The sequence below is a fragment of the Periplaneta americana genome, chromosome 10, assembly GCF_040183065.1.
Source record: "Periplaneta americana isolate PAMFEO1 chromosome 10, P.americana_PAMFEO1_priV1, whole genome shotgun sequence".
In the NCBI taxonomy this organism is placed as follows: domain Eukaryota; kingdom Metazoa; phylum Arthropoda; class Insecta; order Blattodea; family Blattidae; genus Periplaneta; species Periplaneta americana.
In genome coordinates this window covers 87,361,202-87,376,624 of record NC_091126.1, presented here as the reverse complement: position 1 = coordinate 87,376,624, position 15,423 = coordinate 87,361,202, and the positions used below count along the sequence as shown (strand labels likewise).

Here is a 15,423-nt window from a genome sequence, read left to right as displayed (position 1 = left end):
TAATATGAAACAAACTGATTATGATGCAGTAGCCACTTTCTGCTTAAGGAGAGGAAGAAATAAAATCAGACTGAACGTAGTCTCATTTCAGAGAAACAAAGGGAACAATTATATGGTCATTTTTCTCGGGAACAGTTTATCGTAAAAATATGGAACTTGAACTAATATATTCAATAAACACAGCCATTTGAAAATGTGTTGGTGTGAAGCTTTAATGATCATAGAACGTTGCAAGTGAAAGTATGTAAGAAACTTGTCGTAATGGTGGCAACAGTGCTTAAATGCTGTTTGGTTGAACAATTTCTATCACACACCTCCATGTGCCATCAAATACTGCGGATTTCTAATATGTTGTCTTTCATCTTACTTCCAAATTATAAAATGAGTTATAGTTCAGAAATAAACTGTACTGTGCCAGTATTTAGGTAATACATAGTCCATGTTTAGAGTTAATATTTAGTGGGAGTAATGCATATTAAATTATTCCCCAACTGTAAGATGACATTTTAATTATTTATTAACTATTTTATATGCTATATGAACATAAAGAAAATTCATAATGATGGATTCACGGGGTATCAGCCGAGTTAAAGTTGTGGAATACTCCAAGCTTTTGGCTACTGACTCCGTAGCCATTGCCTGGGAGATGCCAATGTCTGATTGTCGTCTCATATATACAGTGGTTCAGTCAGATGATGTGTGATTGGCTAGTGGTGGGACCAATCCAGGGCCGGGAATTCTGTATGTTCATAAGCTCTGCCCCTACTGGGGTTCCTCTTATGATGTTGGCGGACGGCAGGCTTGGATCGGCCGGCTGAGCTAGGTGCTGGTCCTCGGTACTCGGTGTAGGACCTGCTAAGGGCTTTAGTTTGTTCAAGGCCGGGGTCCATACCTTGCTGAGTTGCAGGCCACCATCCCTATTGAAGTTTTCTTTTCTAATTTAATTTCAATGGCCTCCAGGATTACTCGTTCCCAATAGTGATTGGATTTCTTGATGATCTCACTCCGGTCGAACAGGATCCTGTGCTCATTGTCTATGCTATGTTGAGCCACAGCATATTTCTCAGGGTAATGTAGTTTGAGGTGTCTCTTGTGTTCTTTCAATCTGTCGTCTATAATGCGACCAGTCTGCCCTATGTACGTTTGTCCGCATTCACATGGGATCTTGTAGATTCCTGGTGTTCTGAAGCCCTGGTTGTCTTTTACTGGGAGTAACTGGCTCTTAATAGTGTTGAGTGGTTTGTGGATAGTTTTGATATCATGTTTCTGAAGAATCCTGCTGATTTTATAAGATATGTCCTCGCAGTATGGAATGAAGGCTTTCTTTGTTGTTCTGGTTTATCCAGTTCTGTTGTGCAACATTTTGCCGTGGCCTGTTCAAGGGGTTTGTTAATGTCTCTCCGGTAGTAGTCATTTTGTTGCAGACTTCTACATAGGTGATCTATTTCCGCTGGTATGTTGCTGATGTGTCTCAATGAAACTTACAGCAGAGTTCGTATAGGCCAGTCTCTGTCTGATGCTTTTTCAATTCACTGCGGGCTAAAGCAAGTAGATGCACTATCACCTTTACTTTTTAACTTCACTCTAGAATATGCCATTAGGAAAGTTCAGGCTTGGAGCAACAATAACAAATATAATTGACTCTCGGGAGGAAATTAAATGCAGAATCAATATGGGAAATGCCTGTTATTATTCGGTTGAGAGGCTTTTGTCATCTGGTCTGCTGTCAAAAAATCTGAAGTTTAGAATTTATAAAACAGTTATATTAACGGTTGTTCTGTATGGTTGTGAAACTTGGACTCTCACTTTGAAAGAGGAACAGAGATTAAGAGTGTTTGAGAATAATGTGCTTAGGAAAATATTTGGGGCAAGGGATGAAGTTACAGGGAATGGAGAAAGTAACACAGAACTGCTTGCATTTTATTCTTCACCTGACATAATTAGGAACATTAAATCCAGACGTTTGAGATAGGCAAGGCATGTAGCACATATGGGCGAATCCAGAAATGCATATAGAGTGTTAGTTGGGAGGCCAGAGGGAAATAGACCTTTGAGGAGGCCGAGACGTGGATGAGAGGATGATATTAAAATGGATTTGAGGGAGGTGGAATATGATGATACATACTGGATTAATCTTGCACAGAATAGGGACTGATTGTGGGCTTATGTGAGGGTGGCAATGAACCTGCGGGTTCCTTAAAAGCCATTTGTAAGTAAGTAAGGTTGCTGATGTCTGAAATAACTATGGCTCAGTGTAGAAGACTGGAGAAAACGGATTTCTTCTGAGAAGGATGGTGGTGACTAAGGGCATTTAAATATAAATCTGTGTGCGTAGGCTTCCTGAATACTCCATGTCCTAAAGTGCCATCACTTTTTCGGTATATGCGAACATCCAGGAATGGTAGTATTCTGTCTGATTCCACTTCCATGGTGAACTGAATATTCTCGTGGATGTTGTTGAAGTGTCGTAGAAATTCATGAAGTTCATTTTGTCCATGTGGCCAAACTACAAAAGTGTCATCCATGTACCGGAAGAAATGACTGGGCTTGTGGCTAGCAGTCTCTAAGGCTTGGTGTTCGAAGTGTTGCATGTATAGGTTGGCTACCGCTGATGACAAGGGGGAGCCCATTGCCACGCCATCAGTTTGTTCGTAGAACTCTCCGTTAAATGTAGTGGTCAAGGTCAGAGTATTCCACAACTTTAACTCAGCTGATAGCCCGTGAATCCATCATTATTAATCAATGCCGAGAAAGCCTGAAGTCATACATAAAGAAAATTATTCTAACTAACGGTTTGTCCAAGTATTGTTAGAACACTTAACGACTGTTAAACCTTCAACAGTTTGTTAAATACAGTTTTTCCATTTGTTCAACGCCAGTTTGGCTTAACAGATTCTTAACCGTTTGTTAACTTTAAATGTAGGATTTCAGGCTGTTAACACATTTAACAAACAGTTAAACATGGCGGATAACACCACAGCTGTTCAGAAAAAAGTTGTGAAAATAACATGTTATGTTTCTCTTTGAGGAATGTTTAGAGTAAGGGCCGGTTTCACCAAGCTTCAGTAAATCAGTCCAAATGAAACATTAACTAGTACTGAACATTAAAATATTTACATGAGTATGTTTATATGTGCGCTGTCTCCGTAGACTTCAAGCTGAGCAGCTATATGTGCCTCGTCGCACTGGTTACGTCATGGCTCTCCGATGGAGCAGTCAGTAGCGAGTTGGCTTACCATCCCTGGGGCCCGTGTTCGATTCTCGGCGATAACTTTTTTTTTTATTAATGTAACTAATTTTTATACATGTTACCTTTCTTCATTTTTTTAATTTTGTGTAGTGGAACAAATTATTTCGCAACTCTGGCTCCACAAGGAGAATTTAAAAAACTCTTGGGAGATCAATTTTCTTCCCGAAATAAAGCAAAGATAAACAAACAAATTAAAGAAAAATAAAATAAATACACATGTGGATCTAATACATTGTCCACATGCCACCGGCGTCTATCACTGCCTGGCATTTTCGGGGCATTGAGTCCACCAGATCGCGGAAATAGTTCTGGTCCTCAGCGAAATCTTCCCAGGTAGCCAGAACTTGATCCCAGAACTGATCTGGATTTTGAGGTGGGATGTCTCGATATTTGTCAATCCTCCTCTTTTTCATGCTTTTCTGTGAATCATCTTTGAAAGTTTATGACGGTGTGTGCGGGGTGATTATCCTGCTGGAAAATTAAATTTCCATCTGAAAGAAAACGATTATAAATTCCAAGAATCCAGCTCTTTTGCTTCTGTTTTAAAGCCAGTGCAAACATATCTTATCGCTAGCTATAATATAATTCTAATAAATGAAAGTTAATATACCAATTCAGTTTTGTTATGTTTGAATGCACATTATGTATTAATTTACTAATATTTCTTAGGTACTGGTATGTAGTTATAATAATCACTTTCATGTCTTAAAATAAAACTCAGTTGTATGTTACCTAGTTGACTAGTTTCAGCTTTGTCTCAGCCGTTTTTATGATATTCTAACCTATGATCAGTTTCTTCTAAAATTTTGAGTACCGGTACCACGAACTTCGTGACGCGGTATCTTTTGTGAATTTTTGTGTCATTCAAATTTTCAAAATGATCGGTTTTTTAATGGTTAACATTATCTCCATTTGACTCTCAATTTTCGAGCAGTTCCAGATATAACAATTCTGCATCGAAACGTTCCGCCATTTTATATTGCAACTAATGAATAATTAAAAATTTAAAGATGGAAATTTCTATAACTAAATTTAATGATAGTTTTACTGGTTCGTTAGGCTAAAGATGCTTGGTGAGATATAAAAATGATTTAATGAACCAGTAAATACATTAATGAATCATTAAAACCTTAATGAAGCTTTGTGAAACCGGCCATAAGACTGGTAATATATAATTTAAAAGATTTTGGAATATTAATATAGGGAAGATAATCTTTATAAGTCAACTGATTATCATGCTGACGCTTATTTCGATGCTGAGCTATTATCCATTTAATATTGAGGAAATGTGCGATCTCAACATGGCAAGAAATTGAAGTCAGATTTGAATATCCTGCAAACAGAAATAGACCACTTGTTCCAATTCACCAGCTACTATTAACTCTAGATTCTATGTTACTGGCTCTTCAACTATAGCCGATGTCAATGGTACTTCAAAATATGCAGTGAGTAAATAATAAAATGTTTCAGCAGCAATTGCTTCTTTAGGACGAAATTACATATAATTTATACATGGACCTGAATTAGAGAATTTTATATGATACGGAATTCTCCTCGGGGTTTTGTGTGCAGTTGACTACGCACACATTCGTGTAATTATTGTTACCTGGTGGTCATAATGCTGAGATTTCATATTTAGCATTATAAAATATAACCATACTTATAATAATAGTAATTATTATTCAATAGTAGTCAATGCAACTTTCATTTATCAACTCTCTGTACTGTATGAATCATGGCTACTGTAACAGGTTACGATTTTACACATGTTTCATGACTTACTCTACAGTACAGAATTTAAATAATAATATCAGCCAATAAGAAGTTGTCTTATATATGCAAAATCATTACCAACTGCTGTTGAGTAGTTAGAATAGTATTAACTACAGTTAAAGTTAAGTGTTGGTTATTTTAAACAAAATTATGTTGAAAAAATGGAAAACATCTTAACAAAACGTTAAAAATAAACCAGCTGTTAATTTAACATTTGTTAAGCCAAATTAAACATTACTTGGAAAAACTGGCCAACAGAGTGACTTTACATAACGTGACAGACGCATATATTAAATATTTGTGATTAGACAGTTGAAAAGAAGTGTCAGTTAATTTAACAGTTAATTTAATGTATGAATCAGTCAGTTGGCTTCATTTGTATTTATCATTAATAAATGAATGGGCAAATGTGAGAAGAAATTGAAAACCAACAAAATCAGTAATCAAACAGAAATAATACTGTGCAATATAGCCATTGAGTTCGCTTGTCACTTCCTTCATAAAACTGTTCAAAGATCTAACTCCTGCTTCTAGGCAGTAATGACATCGTTGCCTCTTTTACTCCCTCACTCTGTCAGTGATGCCTGGAATACTGTGTATGTGATCGCAGGCTGCCACTATTCTAGGCAGAAGATGTTCCACTCAACAGGTTGCTCATACATCACACTGTGTTTGCTCCAGATGAAGACGTCCAGAAGATTTAGACAAGGTGATGTGGTAGGTCAGTCTTGTGGACTGTATTTGTCCACCCATTGCTCTCTTAAGTTTTATAGTAAGGATCTGTTATGCCACCAGATTGAAGTGTGAACTACATCACTGGGCTGAAACCACATTTTTTGTAGATTAATTATAACGTCCTCCAACAGTGGTCCTGTAAACAAAAACCATATCAACAATTCTTTCGCAGAATATTTCGCCATGTTTGGTACAGTAAGGTAGTCCATAATTAAACATAGCTTAACTGGAAGACATGATATCTTTCAGCTTGTTTCTTGATCATTGTTGTGACAGTAGGAACAGCAGCAGTTCATATTGCTGTAAAAATATCAAGGGCTTCTTGTTATTGTGTGCTAGCATTCTATTTCGCGTCAAGAATATCACATCTGATATGCTTCTGTGTTCTGTCACATTCAGTGGGAAATTACAAATATTAACTATAATAATCCACAGTCATATTTTTCCTTTTGTTTGTACTAGAAATGAAAAAGCTATGGATTGTATGAATTAGGGTTGGAGGTTGGGCCAATTCACGTCCACTTAGGCCTCTGCTATGTGGCCATTTTGCTACCACCAAATTTCGACGTATTTGAGAAATGGCTAACAAATTTTGCCTGAAGCCCTCTTGAAGCAATGAAATATACAACATATTTTTAAAATCGTACATATAAGATATACCAACCAACAAAGGAAATGAAGCCAGTAGAATAGAAAATAATGGGACAGTGTTTTTAAGGCATTTACACTTTTCATCAATTGTCTCTAATGCTCTTTCCCCTTGATAAAAGGGAGCACACTCAGCCAGTTGTGATACTTCTCCGACACATGACTGGCCTATTGTGGAAATATAGATGATGGTAGATATACCAAATATTATTTTATGAAGATTGTAGAATTGGGAAGAGAACGAGTCATGCTCCTAGTAATTGGTTCTATCTCAGCACTCAACAGGAGGTACTTGGGAAACCAGAAAACCCCAAGTCAAGATAGCCAGCCTCTGGGATTAACCCCAAACCTCCCGAATACAAGACTAACCTGGTAACCACTGAACCACTGTGGTCAGTAAGGGTTGTTTTATGTCCTGTAAATCTATGACACTGGTATTTCAGCTTTACTTCTCTCCTGGAGGAAGCCATGCTAAGAATTTTGTTGTCCTTCAAAATCTATTGCCCTCAATTGGGTTTCAACCAACGAACCCCAGTTAAAATGGCTAGCATGGTAATTTCTAGTTTGGAAAGGATGAAAAGCCAGCTGAATGTTAAAAAGTGGAATAAAACTAGATAGTGCACAATATCATTCTTGTTTTTCAACCAATTGTTAGTTGCTAGAAACAACAGAAAATGAGAGACTTGAAGTGTGAGTCGTAAAATTTTCTTTGACACATACCTGTAATATCTCTCTTGTAACAATTTTTTTTTTTATTTGTCACTTTGCAAGATATCTAAATAACTATTAACTTTTAAATATTTTGTGTTTGTGCTTACAAATAGACAAAGTATGTTTTTGAATCTATATGCTGGATATACTAATTCTTAATGTCTACTAACAGCACATGGACATCACAGACATTCAATAAGTGTCTCTGGGAGAAGTCCTGAGTACCATTAAACCCTTGATTATTGGCTAGAGAGCTGAAGAATATGAAAATTAATATTTTACACTGTTAATCACAGAGTATTGCAGATGATTTATTATTTTTGTTTTTCGTTATTAGTAGGATCGAAATGGGGGTCTTTTTGTTTCATATTTCATAATATTTCGTAAAAAGTTTAATATTATGAACAAATATTCAGAGTTCATTTTCCGATGTCCTAGAGAGTTTTGGAGACAAGCTTCGAATTTCTTAAAGGACCAGTAACATACATCATACCCAGTGTCATACCATGCTCAAATTATCCAGTCACAAGCAACCTATTATAATACTAGAACTAGTGCCAGTGCCCAATATACTGCACAGACCCAAGCATTGTCAACCATGGCCGAATTCAGCTAAACATAACTTAATTTTTAGTCATGTAGCTTGTAGCACTATGGTCGTAGCCGAATGTCAAAATGTAGCTGAATTCAGATTTGATCTAGCGACCATCTGTGAATACTCACTTTTGTACGAAACCTATAGGAACATAGGTTATGGGCTGAATTCCAAACACTGCGACCCTCATTTTTGGCGAGAAAATCATTGCTATTTTCAGTTTTATTTCTGTACTTTGTAAATAACACCTATTACCTAACTGACAATTCCTGCATTCGTGAATTTAACACCTGACAGGGATCACTTACGAAACAAAAGCAAACAGGTCTTACCCCAATAAATGACACATCCAAAACATCCACCTTTCAACTTTAAAACTGTAGCATTGGTTGTCGGTTCCCTTTATTCAAGAATAAGAGCTCTCAAACCATCTCCAGATGTGCCACTCTTAACAAATGGACTCCTGTTGACACAAATGTTACATTGTTTTGCACAAAGTGTTGCTACAAGTCAACAGTGAGATAGATATGCGTGGGAAGAGCCAGATTTAAAATAGAGGACCTTATGTTTCGTTGTTATGTATTTACTTTTATGACATATTCTGATTTAGAGCATAACGTAATTTCGGTATTTGTAGCTTAATTTTGAGCTGTTTGTAGCAGACTTGTTTGTGTTGTTAATAACAGTGACAGATGTTCATTTTGTTTCGTTCTTCCTGCATCACGATACATTAATTTTTTTTTTTTTTTTTTTTTTTTTTAGAGAAAATTTTGTATCTTTTAATATTTTGGAGGTAAGCATTTCATATTTTGCTAACATTTGTTTCATATTTTTACGATCTTTAATTATATACATGAAAAGCATAAATGACAACCTTCAATGCTATTGTGAACAGAGTGAGTCAAAGTGCATTATGATCTGTAAGTAATTATGATTCAATGACTGCACGTTTAAAACTGCCATTTTATTGAGAAATGTTACAAGAATAAATAGCAATAAAGGAATAGGTAGGTCTACACGGAATTTGAATACAGTTTAGCAAACAAAAATAAGAGTATGTAAAGATGTTTTATATAATATAATTTTTAGCTATAAATTTACAAACATTCATGGAATTGTGTTTACAAAGAGAAAACACGTTATTTTGGTATCCTTGTCGTGTTTTGGATGGAAATTATATATAGACGAAATACGGATAAGAAATCTGAAGCATTATAATATAAAGCGAATATAAGTTGAAACATGCAGGTATAAAAATCGTTTAAATTGTGTAATAGATCTCAACACTTTAGACACTACAAATACAGTGACTTCAATTAGACGTGTGGCTGGTTGACAGGAATTTGCTTGGCCTTGCACTGCGCTGCTAGTAATCGGTTATGTCCCCCTTCACTCTTCCGTGTCACAGTGTGCCCGCTAAATCAGTTGAAGTGAAGTCTTTGTGTTGTACAGAAATTGATACGTGTTTCAGTGTGCTTCTACATTGTGTTAGTGCTGTTATAATGCCAATAAGTCAGTATACTTTAGAACACAGAATCTTTATGAATTATTCCTATGTGAAAACAAACTCTTGTAGAGAAATCAGACTGTGATTTATTGACAGATTCCCTGCTGTTCGTGCGCCTCACAGAGAAACAGTCCGTAATCTTGTGAATAGATTTAGGCAAACAGGATCTGTTCTTGATAAGAAACCGTGTATTTACAGAGGGAAAACTATGAGATCAGGCAAAAGTTAGAACAAAGTCCAAGGAAATCTCTGAGAAAACTTGTGCAGGAATCAGGAATTTCACAAACCTCGGCTTGGAATGCCACTGAACTGTTAAAATTAGAGCCCTATAAGATAACTGTAATTCAGGAATTGCAACCACACAATGATGTAAGTAGAGTTAATTTTTGCAGTTGGGTGTTGGATAATGTTAATGATGACTATTGACCCGCATTTAATTTTTTTTTACTGACGAAGCATGGCTTTATCTAAATGGCCATGTATCGACACAAAGCAATAGATACTGGAGTGCAGAAAAACCCGATCTTGTACACGAAATGTCATTGTATCCCCAAAAAATTGATGTTTGGTGTGCTGTGAATGCGTACAAAATTGTAGGGTCTGTATTTTTTTGAGGATACAGTGAATGGGCAGAGGTACAGGGATAACATAATCATCATTCCTAGAAGAATTATGTGACACTGAATGTACATAGGTATATTTTCAACAAGATTCCGCTACAGCACATACAGCTGCTCTGTTGTTACAATTAATACAGGAAATTTTTGAAGATAGAGTCATCAGTAGGTGATTATGGCCAGCACAGTCTCCAGAAACAGCTTGAATATTAGGGACTATGAATATCCAACTCCACCAGCAAACAGCATGCTTCCTGGTGCCAAGCAAATCCCTGTTGGGCCGGTACACTGAAACATGTGGTCTCACAGAAACTGATTTAGCCAGCACACTGAGAGATGGCGGAGTGAAGGGGGACATAACCGGTTATAAGCAGTGCAAGGCCAAGCAAATCCCTGCCAACCCCCCACGCATCCAAATGTAGTCACTGTATTAGCCATTTAAGCAAAACTTAACGAACTAGATTGAGAAACTGAATTATTCTGTCAAAATAATAGATTGTGTAAAGTTACATGTCCAGTTTGTATTACAATAGTATGGAAATGACAAACAAGAAAACTTCGAGTGCTATCGATTTTGTTGATTAATGTTTGAGAACTGTTGAAGTTCTGGATTATCTGAGAATAAACGTATGCCAACAACTTTGAAATTCTTAAAAGATTTAATATAAATTATTACGTTGTAAATCGGATGTAATTGTCAATTTGAAATAGATGTAGCACATGAGCCATAGCATAATGTGATAGTTGAACTGCCTATTGTACAATATTTCATGCTATATTTTTTGGACACTCATGAAGTGCAGACATACAGATTTTGTTTATTGTATTTCTGTTGACTTTGTCTGTAATACGATAGAGTTAACCAGTTGAGCAGTTTTCTGCCATGTAGTGTATGTTTCGTCTGTGAGTACTTTAACACAAACAGCTACATTGGAGTCGAGATCACTAGAGTCCATTTCGTCTCTTTATCATTACATATTGTGTTAAAAGCGCAATTTCTATGGATAAAATGGCTCAATTTAAAGTATTCTATTCCACTAACAGTGTATTTATATGGTTCATATTGGTTAACAAAATCAGTTAGTGAAATTCAAAGATTTTAAGAAAGATTCCACAGTGACAAAGTTTCAAATCACACAGCTATTTATAAATTGGTGAATAAATATCATGGAATAGGAAGTGTTAAAGGCAAGAAGTCTATACGTCATAATGGAGCCTCACTGAAAAATATCTGGATGGCTGCTTGTTGCCTAGAAATTGCCCTGGAAAATTGCTTCAACGTCTTTCACAGCAGAATTTCTGTAAGATTCTGTACACACAGTTATGATATTATTAGAGATAAACCCATACATAATTACCATGATGCAAGACCTACAACCTGGTGATCCTTTATGTAAGCATTGATTCTGAGAGTGAGTTCTAAGATGCATGATAGAAAAATTGACTCTAATCTCCTATTTTATGATGAGGGTTGATTCCATATTCATTGTTATCTAAATTCTCAAAAAACCAATATTGGAGCTCCAAAAGACCTGATCACATCCAATGAAAAGCATTGTCTGTGAAAACATTTCCCCCATTTCTCAACAGAAATTGTGACAAGTGATGAGTAATTTCTTGAAGATGTGCCACTTATGTTTGAAAAACAAAAGTGAGCAGTTCCGCATTTAGCATCTCCTTAATTTATCTTGGTGAATAAATAACTTTTGAAATGTTAATCTTAAGTGAATTAATGCATAAATGAATTGCTGTTTCATTTGCATCTGAACACTGAATGGTCTCTGTAATCAGTCAATGGAAGTGCATTCGGCAACAAATGAACACGAGTTGTCAGAAATCTGCTCAATTGTTGTCAAATTAAAATATTAATTATAGAACTTCTTCGTATTTCCTTGCAGGAGGTCATGCCAGAACTGCACGTGTGCTTCTGATGATGGTGATTCCAGGCCATCTTATCTTTTCGTATACAATTAGTTACCTGCAGGCAGGTCACACTTCACTAACACCTATATTTGTTACAGTATATCTTCTAGCGGCTGTTTTGCAGGTAAGTTCACAATGTTACATTTTATTAATGTATGAAGAATTATGAGAGTCTGAAAATAATTTGAATGAAAAAAGTTAAATGTTAAACATAATCAGAAACACTTTTATGTAGTCCTATATTCTTCATAATGTCAGTACCTAATGTTATTAATCGTTAGTACAATTTACTATAAACTGTAGCCTATTTTTGTTTGTGATGAAAGCCGAGAATTGCATTTATATCGTATATTGGAAAATTTTACTTTTTTCTTGATTACCCTCTTTTAACACTTACATGTCACTGAATAATGGTTAAGTTATTTAAATAAACAACTTACTTTACTGTGTTAATATTAAACTATGTATTTTTACATGCATTAACTAGTTTCAATGTGGTCTGCATCATCATCTGAATTCTTGTCTAGTCTAGCTAGAATTCAGAAAATGATGCACATTACATCGAAACTAGTCAATTAGGATAACAATAGATTAATATTAACACAGTGAAGTAGTTGTTTATTTAAATAAATTAACAGTTCTTCAGTAAAAATTTTTACAGTATTTTCTTGAAAAAAATTAATTTAGAATAATACAATTTAATTAAGGATGTCACAAACAAAATAGATACAAAAATGATATTTTGCTTGATGTATGTAATGTTACAGTTAAGCAAAATGCATTCATGCAAGCTGTTAGAATTGTACCATGTAAACAAAATTCTGCATGTTCTGATCGAACTTCTTTTGTTCTGTAGTGAAATAATATTTTCATTTTGCTTTCGGCCATAAACTCTGCATATGTGCATTGTCTCATTATAATGTTGACTTGCGCAGGTTATAATGTTGCTGTATATCTGCCACGTGATGATTCACTGGATGTGGACACAGCGAATTGATCCTGATAATTCTGCTATTCCATATCTGACGGCTCTTGGAGACCTGCTGGGCACCAGCCTGCTTGCTATTGCTTTCCAGTTCCTATACTTGGTGGGAGATCGAGACAGTGATGTAGGAGACTAGACATTTTATTTGGTGGCGTAACCAATGAGTAGGATGCAATTATGCGGTGCATATTGTGATTTACGTAAATACCAGCAAATTATTGACTGATTTTCTATTTGCCAGCGTTTGATTCCAGATCATATGTGCCATGTGAATATATGAGTCTATAATATAATTTTAAAATATTACGAAAGGGTTCTTTTAATCCTCAGTATTTTATAATGAATGACCATTGTGAATTCTACGCAGTATAATTGCTACTGAAGAGTGTGAGCTGTGTCACAAGTACTGTAAAGTAATGTTATGGCTGTGTTAATTTCATTTTACTATACCACACACTTTAATGTACCTTAAATAAACAATACAACGGGATTTCATCACTAGACTCATCAGCCAAGTACTTGAACTCGTAACTTGACATAGCAGTAGAATATTTTTATAAACATTTCCACATGTGTCCAATTACTCAGTTTGACTATATGCCTAAGAAATATATAATCAAGGATTATTTCTGTATTTGAAAATTTATTTAAATATTTTATGGTGAAAAATGAGTGTGATAAATTACGAATTTTCATAATTATACCTTGTATTTGTTAATTTAATTGTTTTTGAAATTAACTATATTTTATCATGTTGATATTTGATATGACCAATGTTTCCTAAAATTTATTTAATGTGGAGCCCTTCTAATCTCAATAAAGGTAGATGGAGCTCCTTATCAATGAATGTTCCAGTTTGCTTCACCCAGTGACTAATGTAGGCAGCTGTCAAAGATGCTTATATCAAAGAGTTCAGAGAGTAATGGATTATTTTTAAACTCATTGAGATCCTAATTAGAAGCCCATTGAATTCAATATAATTCAACCAGTGAAATTACTGTACTGTCACATTGACAATTTAAATATTTATGGTATTTTATCTTGTGACTTAAACTTGTATTCTGGGCAATAAATGCACAAATAATGTATTTATTATTTTATGAGTGCATGCTGTTACGTTCTGTTATTTATGTTTCGTTTTCGCGCGGTGAAACTATTGATTAGTTTTTTTTTTTTATTATTATTATTTCAAATTACTTGTTGCTATGAATCACTGTTGTTCTAGTTTAAATATAGGCTAGATTACTTTTCTTTGGAAAAAAAAAATGAAGGGCGAGGACCACAATAAGCTATGCTTGAAGGTTTATAATCGCCTTGAAGTGGACCTTATAATATATGTATATACAATTTAAAATAAGAAGTGAATATAATTTTTGAGTAATTTATAGAATGTTGTAGAGATGTTAGTACCATCTTTTTAATTGTATGAAAGATTTAAGCAATAAACTGTACCATTAAATATCTGAAATATTATAAGAATACCGTTTCATTCTAGTAGAAGACATATAAGTTAATTGCACAGTAAATATATAAAACTGCCGGTGTAAGATAAATTTTCATGGACAGTTGGATATTAACAATTCTCCCACTGACTTACACTGAACAACAAATTTTAACTTTTTTCTTGCTGCGAAATAAAAGTAGGTAAATCTTACTAATTCGTGTGCCTTGAATTCGAATTCTAATTCCAGAATACCCCATCACTCAGTCACGAATTCGGGGAGTGGCCTGGAGGGGGGAATTTCCTCCCAGATTCCAGAATGCCCCCCCCCCTCAATTTTCAGACTTTTTTTAGCTAAAGAATATAATTTATACAATATAACATTTCAATTTGATGTGACTTTAAGTAGTTTCCTTCAAGATTGGTGGTCTGCAGCCAATATTGATTGATTGAAATTTAAGCAATCTGAATTTTCAATCTTCATTGTTATATTTAAGAAGTGAGATATGCTGTGTTCTTATTGTTGTAGTTTTCAGTGTTTGTTTTTCCTAGCAAATACAATTTTTTTTTTTTACTAAAATAGGTGTAGCATTTACAGTAAATATAAATATTTCAGTATATGATGGGAAAATAAGAGATATTGTTTATTATTCGTAAAAGGAAAAGACGTATTTATGAGTCAATAGAGTATCGAAAAAACAGGTAGTGCTGTAACCTCTACAATCGACATCAAGCAGCCTGCAATGTTAATGCAAGAATGGGAAAGCGGAGACAACTACATGGCTCTCCTCCAGGTAACCATGACAACAGCAGTTCAACCAATAAGATAGCTCATTAATGGAATGTTTAAACCTAACTAAAACCCTCGAGAGGAGGGACATTTGCAGAAAACCTACTCAATTTGCAGCCAGCCGCTGCCAAGCGTAGTGCTAGTCTTGACTGTTTTCAGCTATGTTCGACTGTATTGGCAAGCTCTCTCTCTCTTTCTTCATTCTTGGTTTCAGGAAATCGTGTTATGTATTGTCAGTTTTCTCTTGTTTGCAGGTGTTCGTGTTATTTTTTCTTCTGTGTTATGAGATACATTTATTTATACAGTGTATTAAATATATTGATAGTTTGGAAATAATAGAAATGCAAATTTGCCTCTAGTTTCTTGTGGTAGTTGTTCAGTATGTTGTGACCTAATTGATCGGTTAGCAAAGGAAGAGGATCATCGAGAGAATTTGCTGTACAAGTAC

The 15,423-nt window shown here is 35.1% G+C and overlaps 1 protein-coding gene across 8 annotated transcripts in view; it reads left to right on the top strand.

Annotated features, from left to right (window-relative positions):
* The window catches only part of LOC138707871 (solute carrier family 41 member 1-like), a 144,293-nt gene extending 130,079 nt beyond the window's left edge, over window positions 1-14,214 (top strand). For all 8 annotated transcript variants that reach the window (XM_069837866.1, XM_069837868.1, XM_069837867.1 and 5 more), the window contains 2 exons: window positions 11,735-11,883; window positions 12,695-14,214. In XM_069837866.1, the coding sequence (XP_069693967.1) occupies window positions 11,735-11,883; window positions 12,695-12,880 (335 nt within the window). In that variant the 3' untranslated portion in view covers window positions 12,881-14,214. The remainder of the gene's footprint in view (window positions 1-11,734; window positions 11,884-12,694) is intronic.
* The last annotated feature ends 1,209 nt before the right edge of the window (window positions 14,215-15,423 follow it).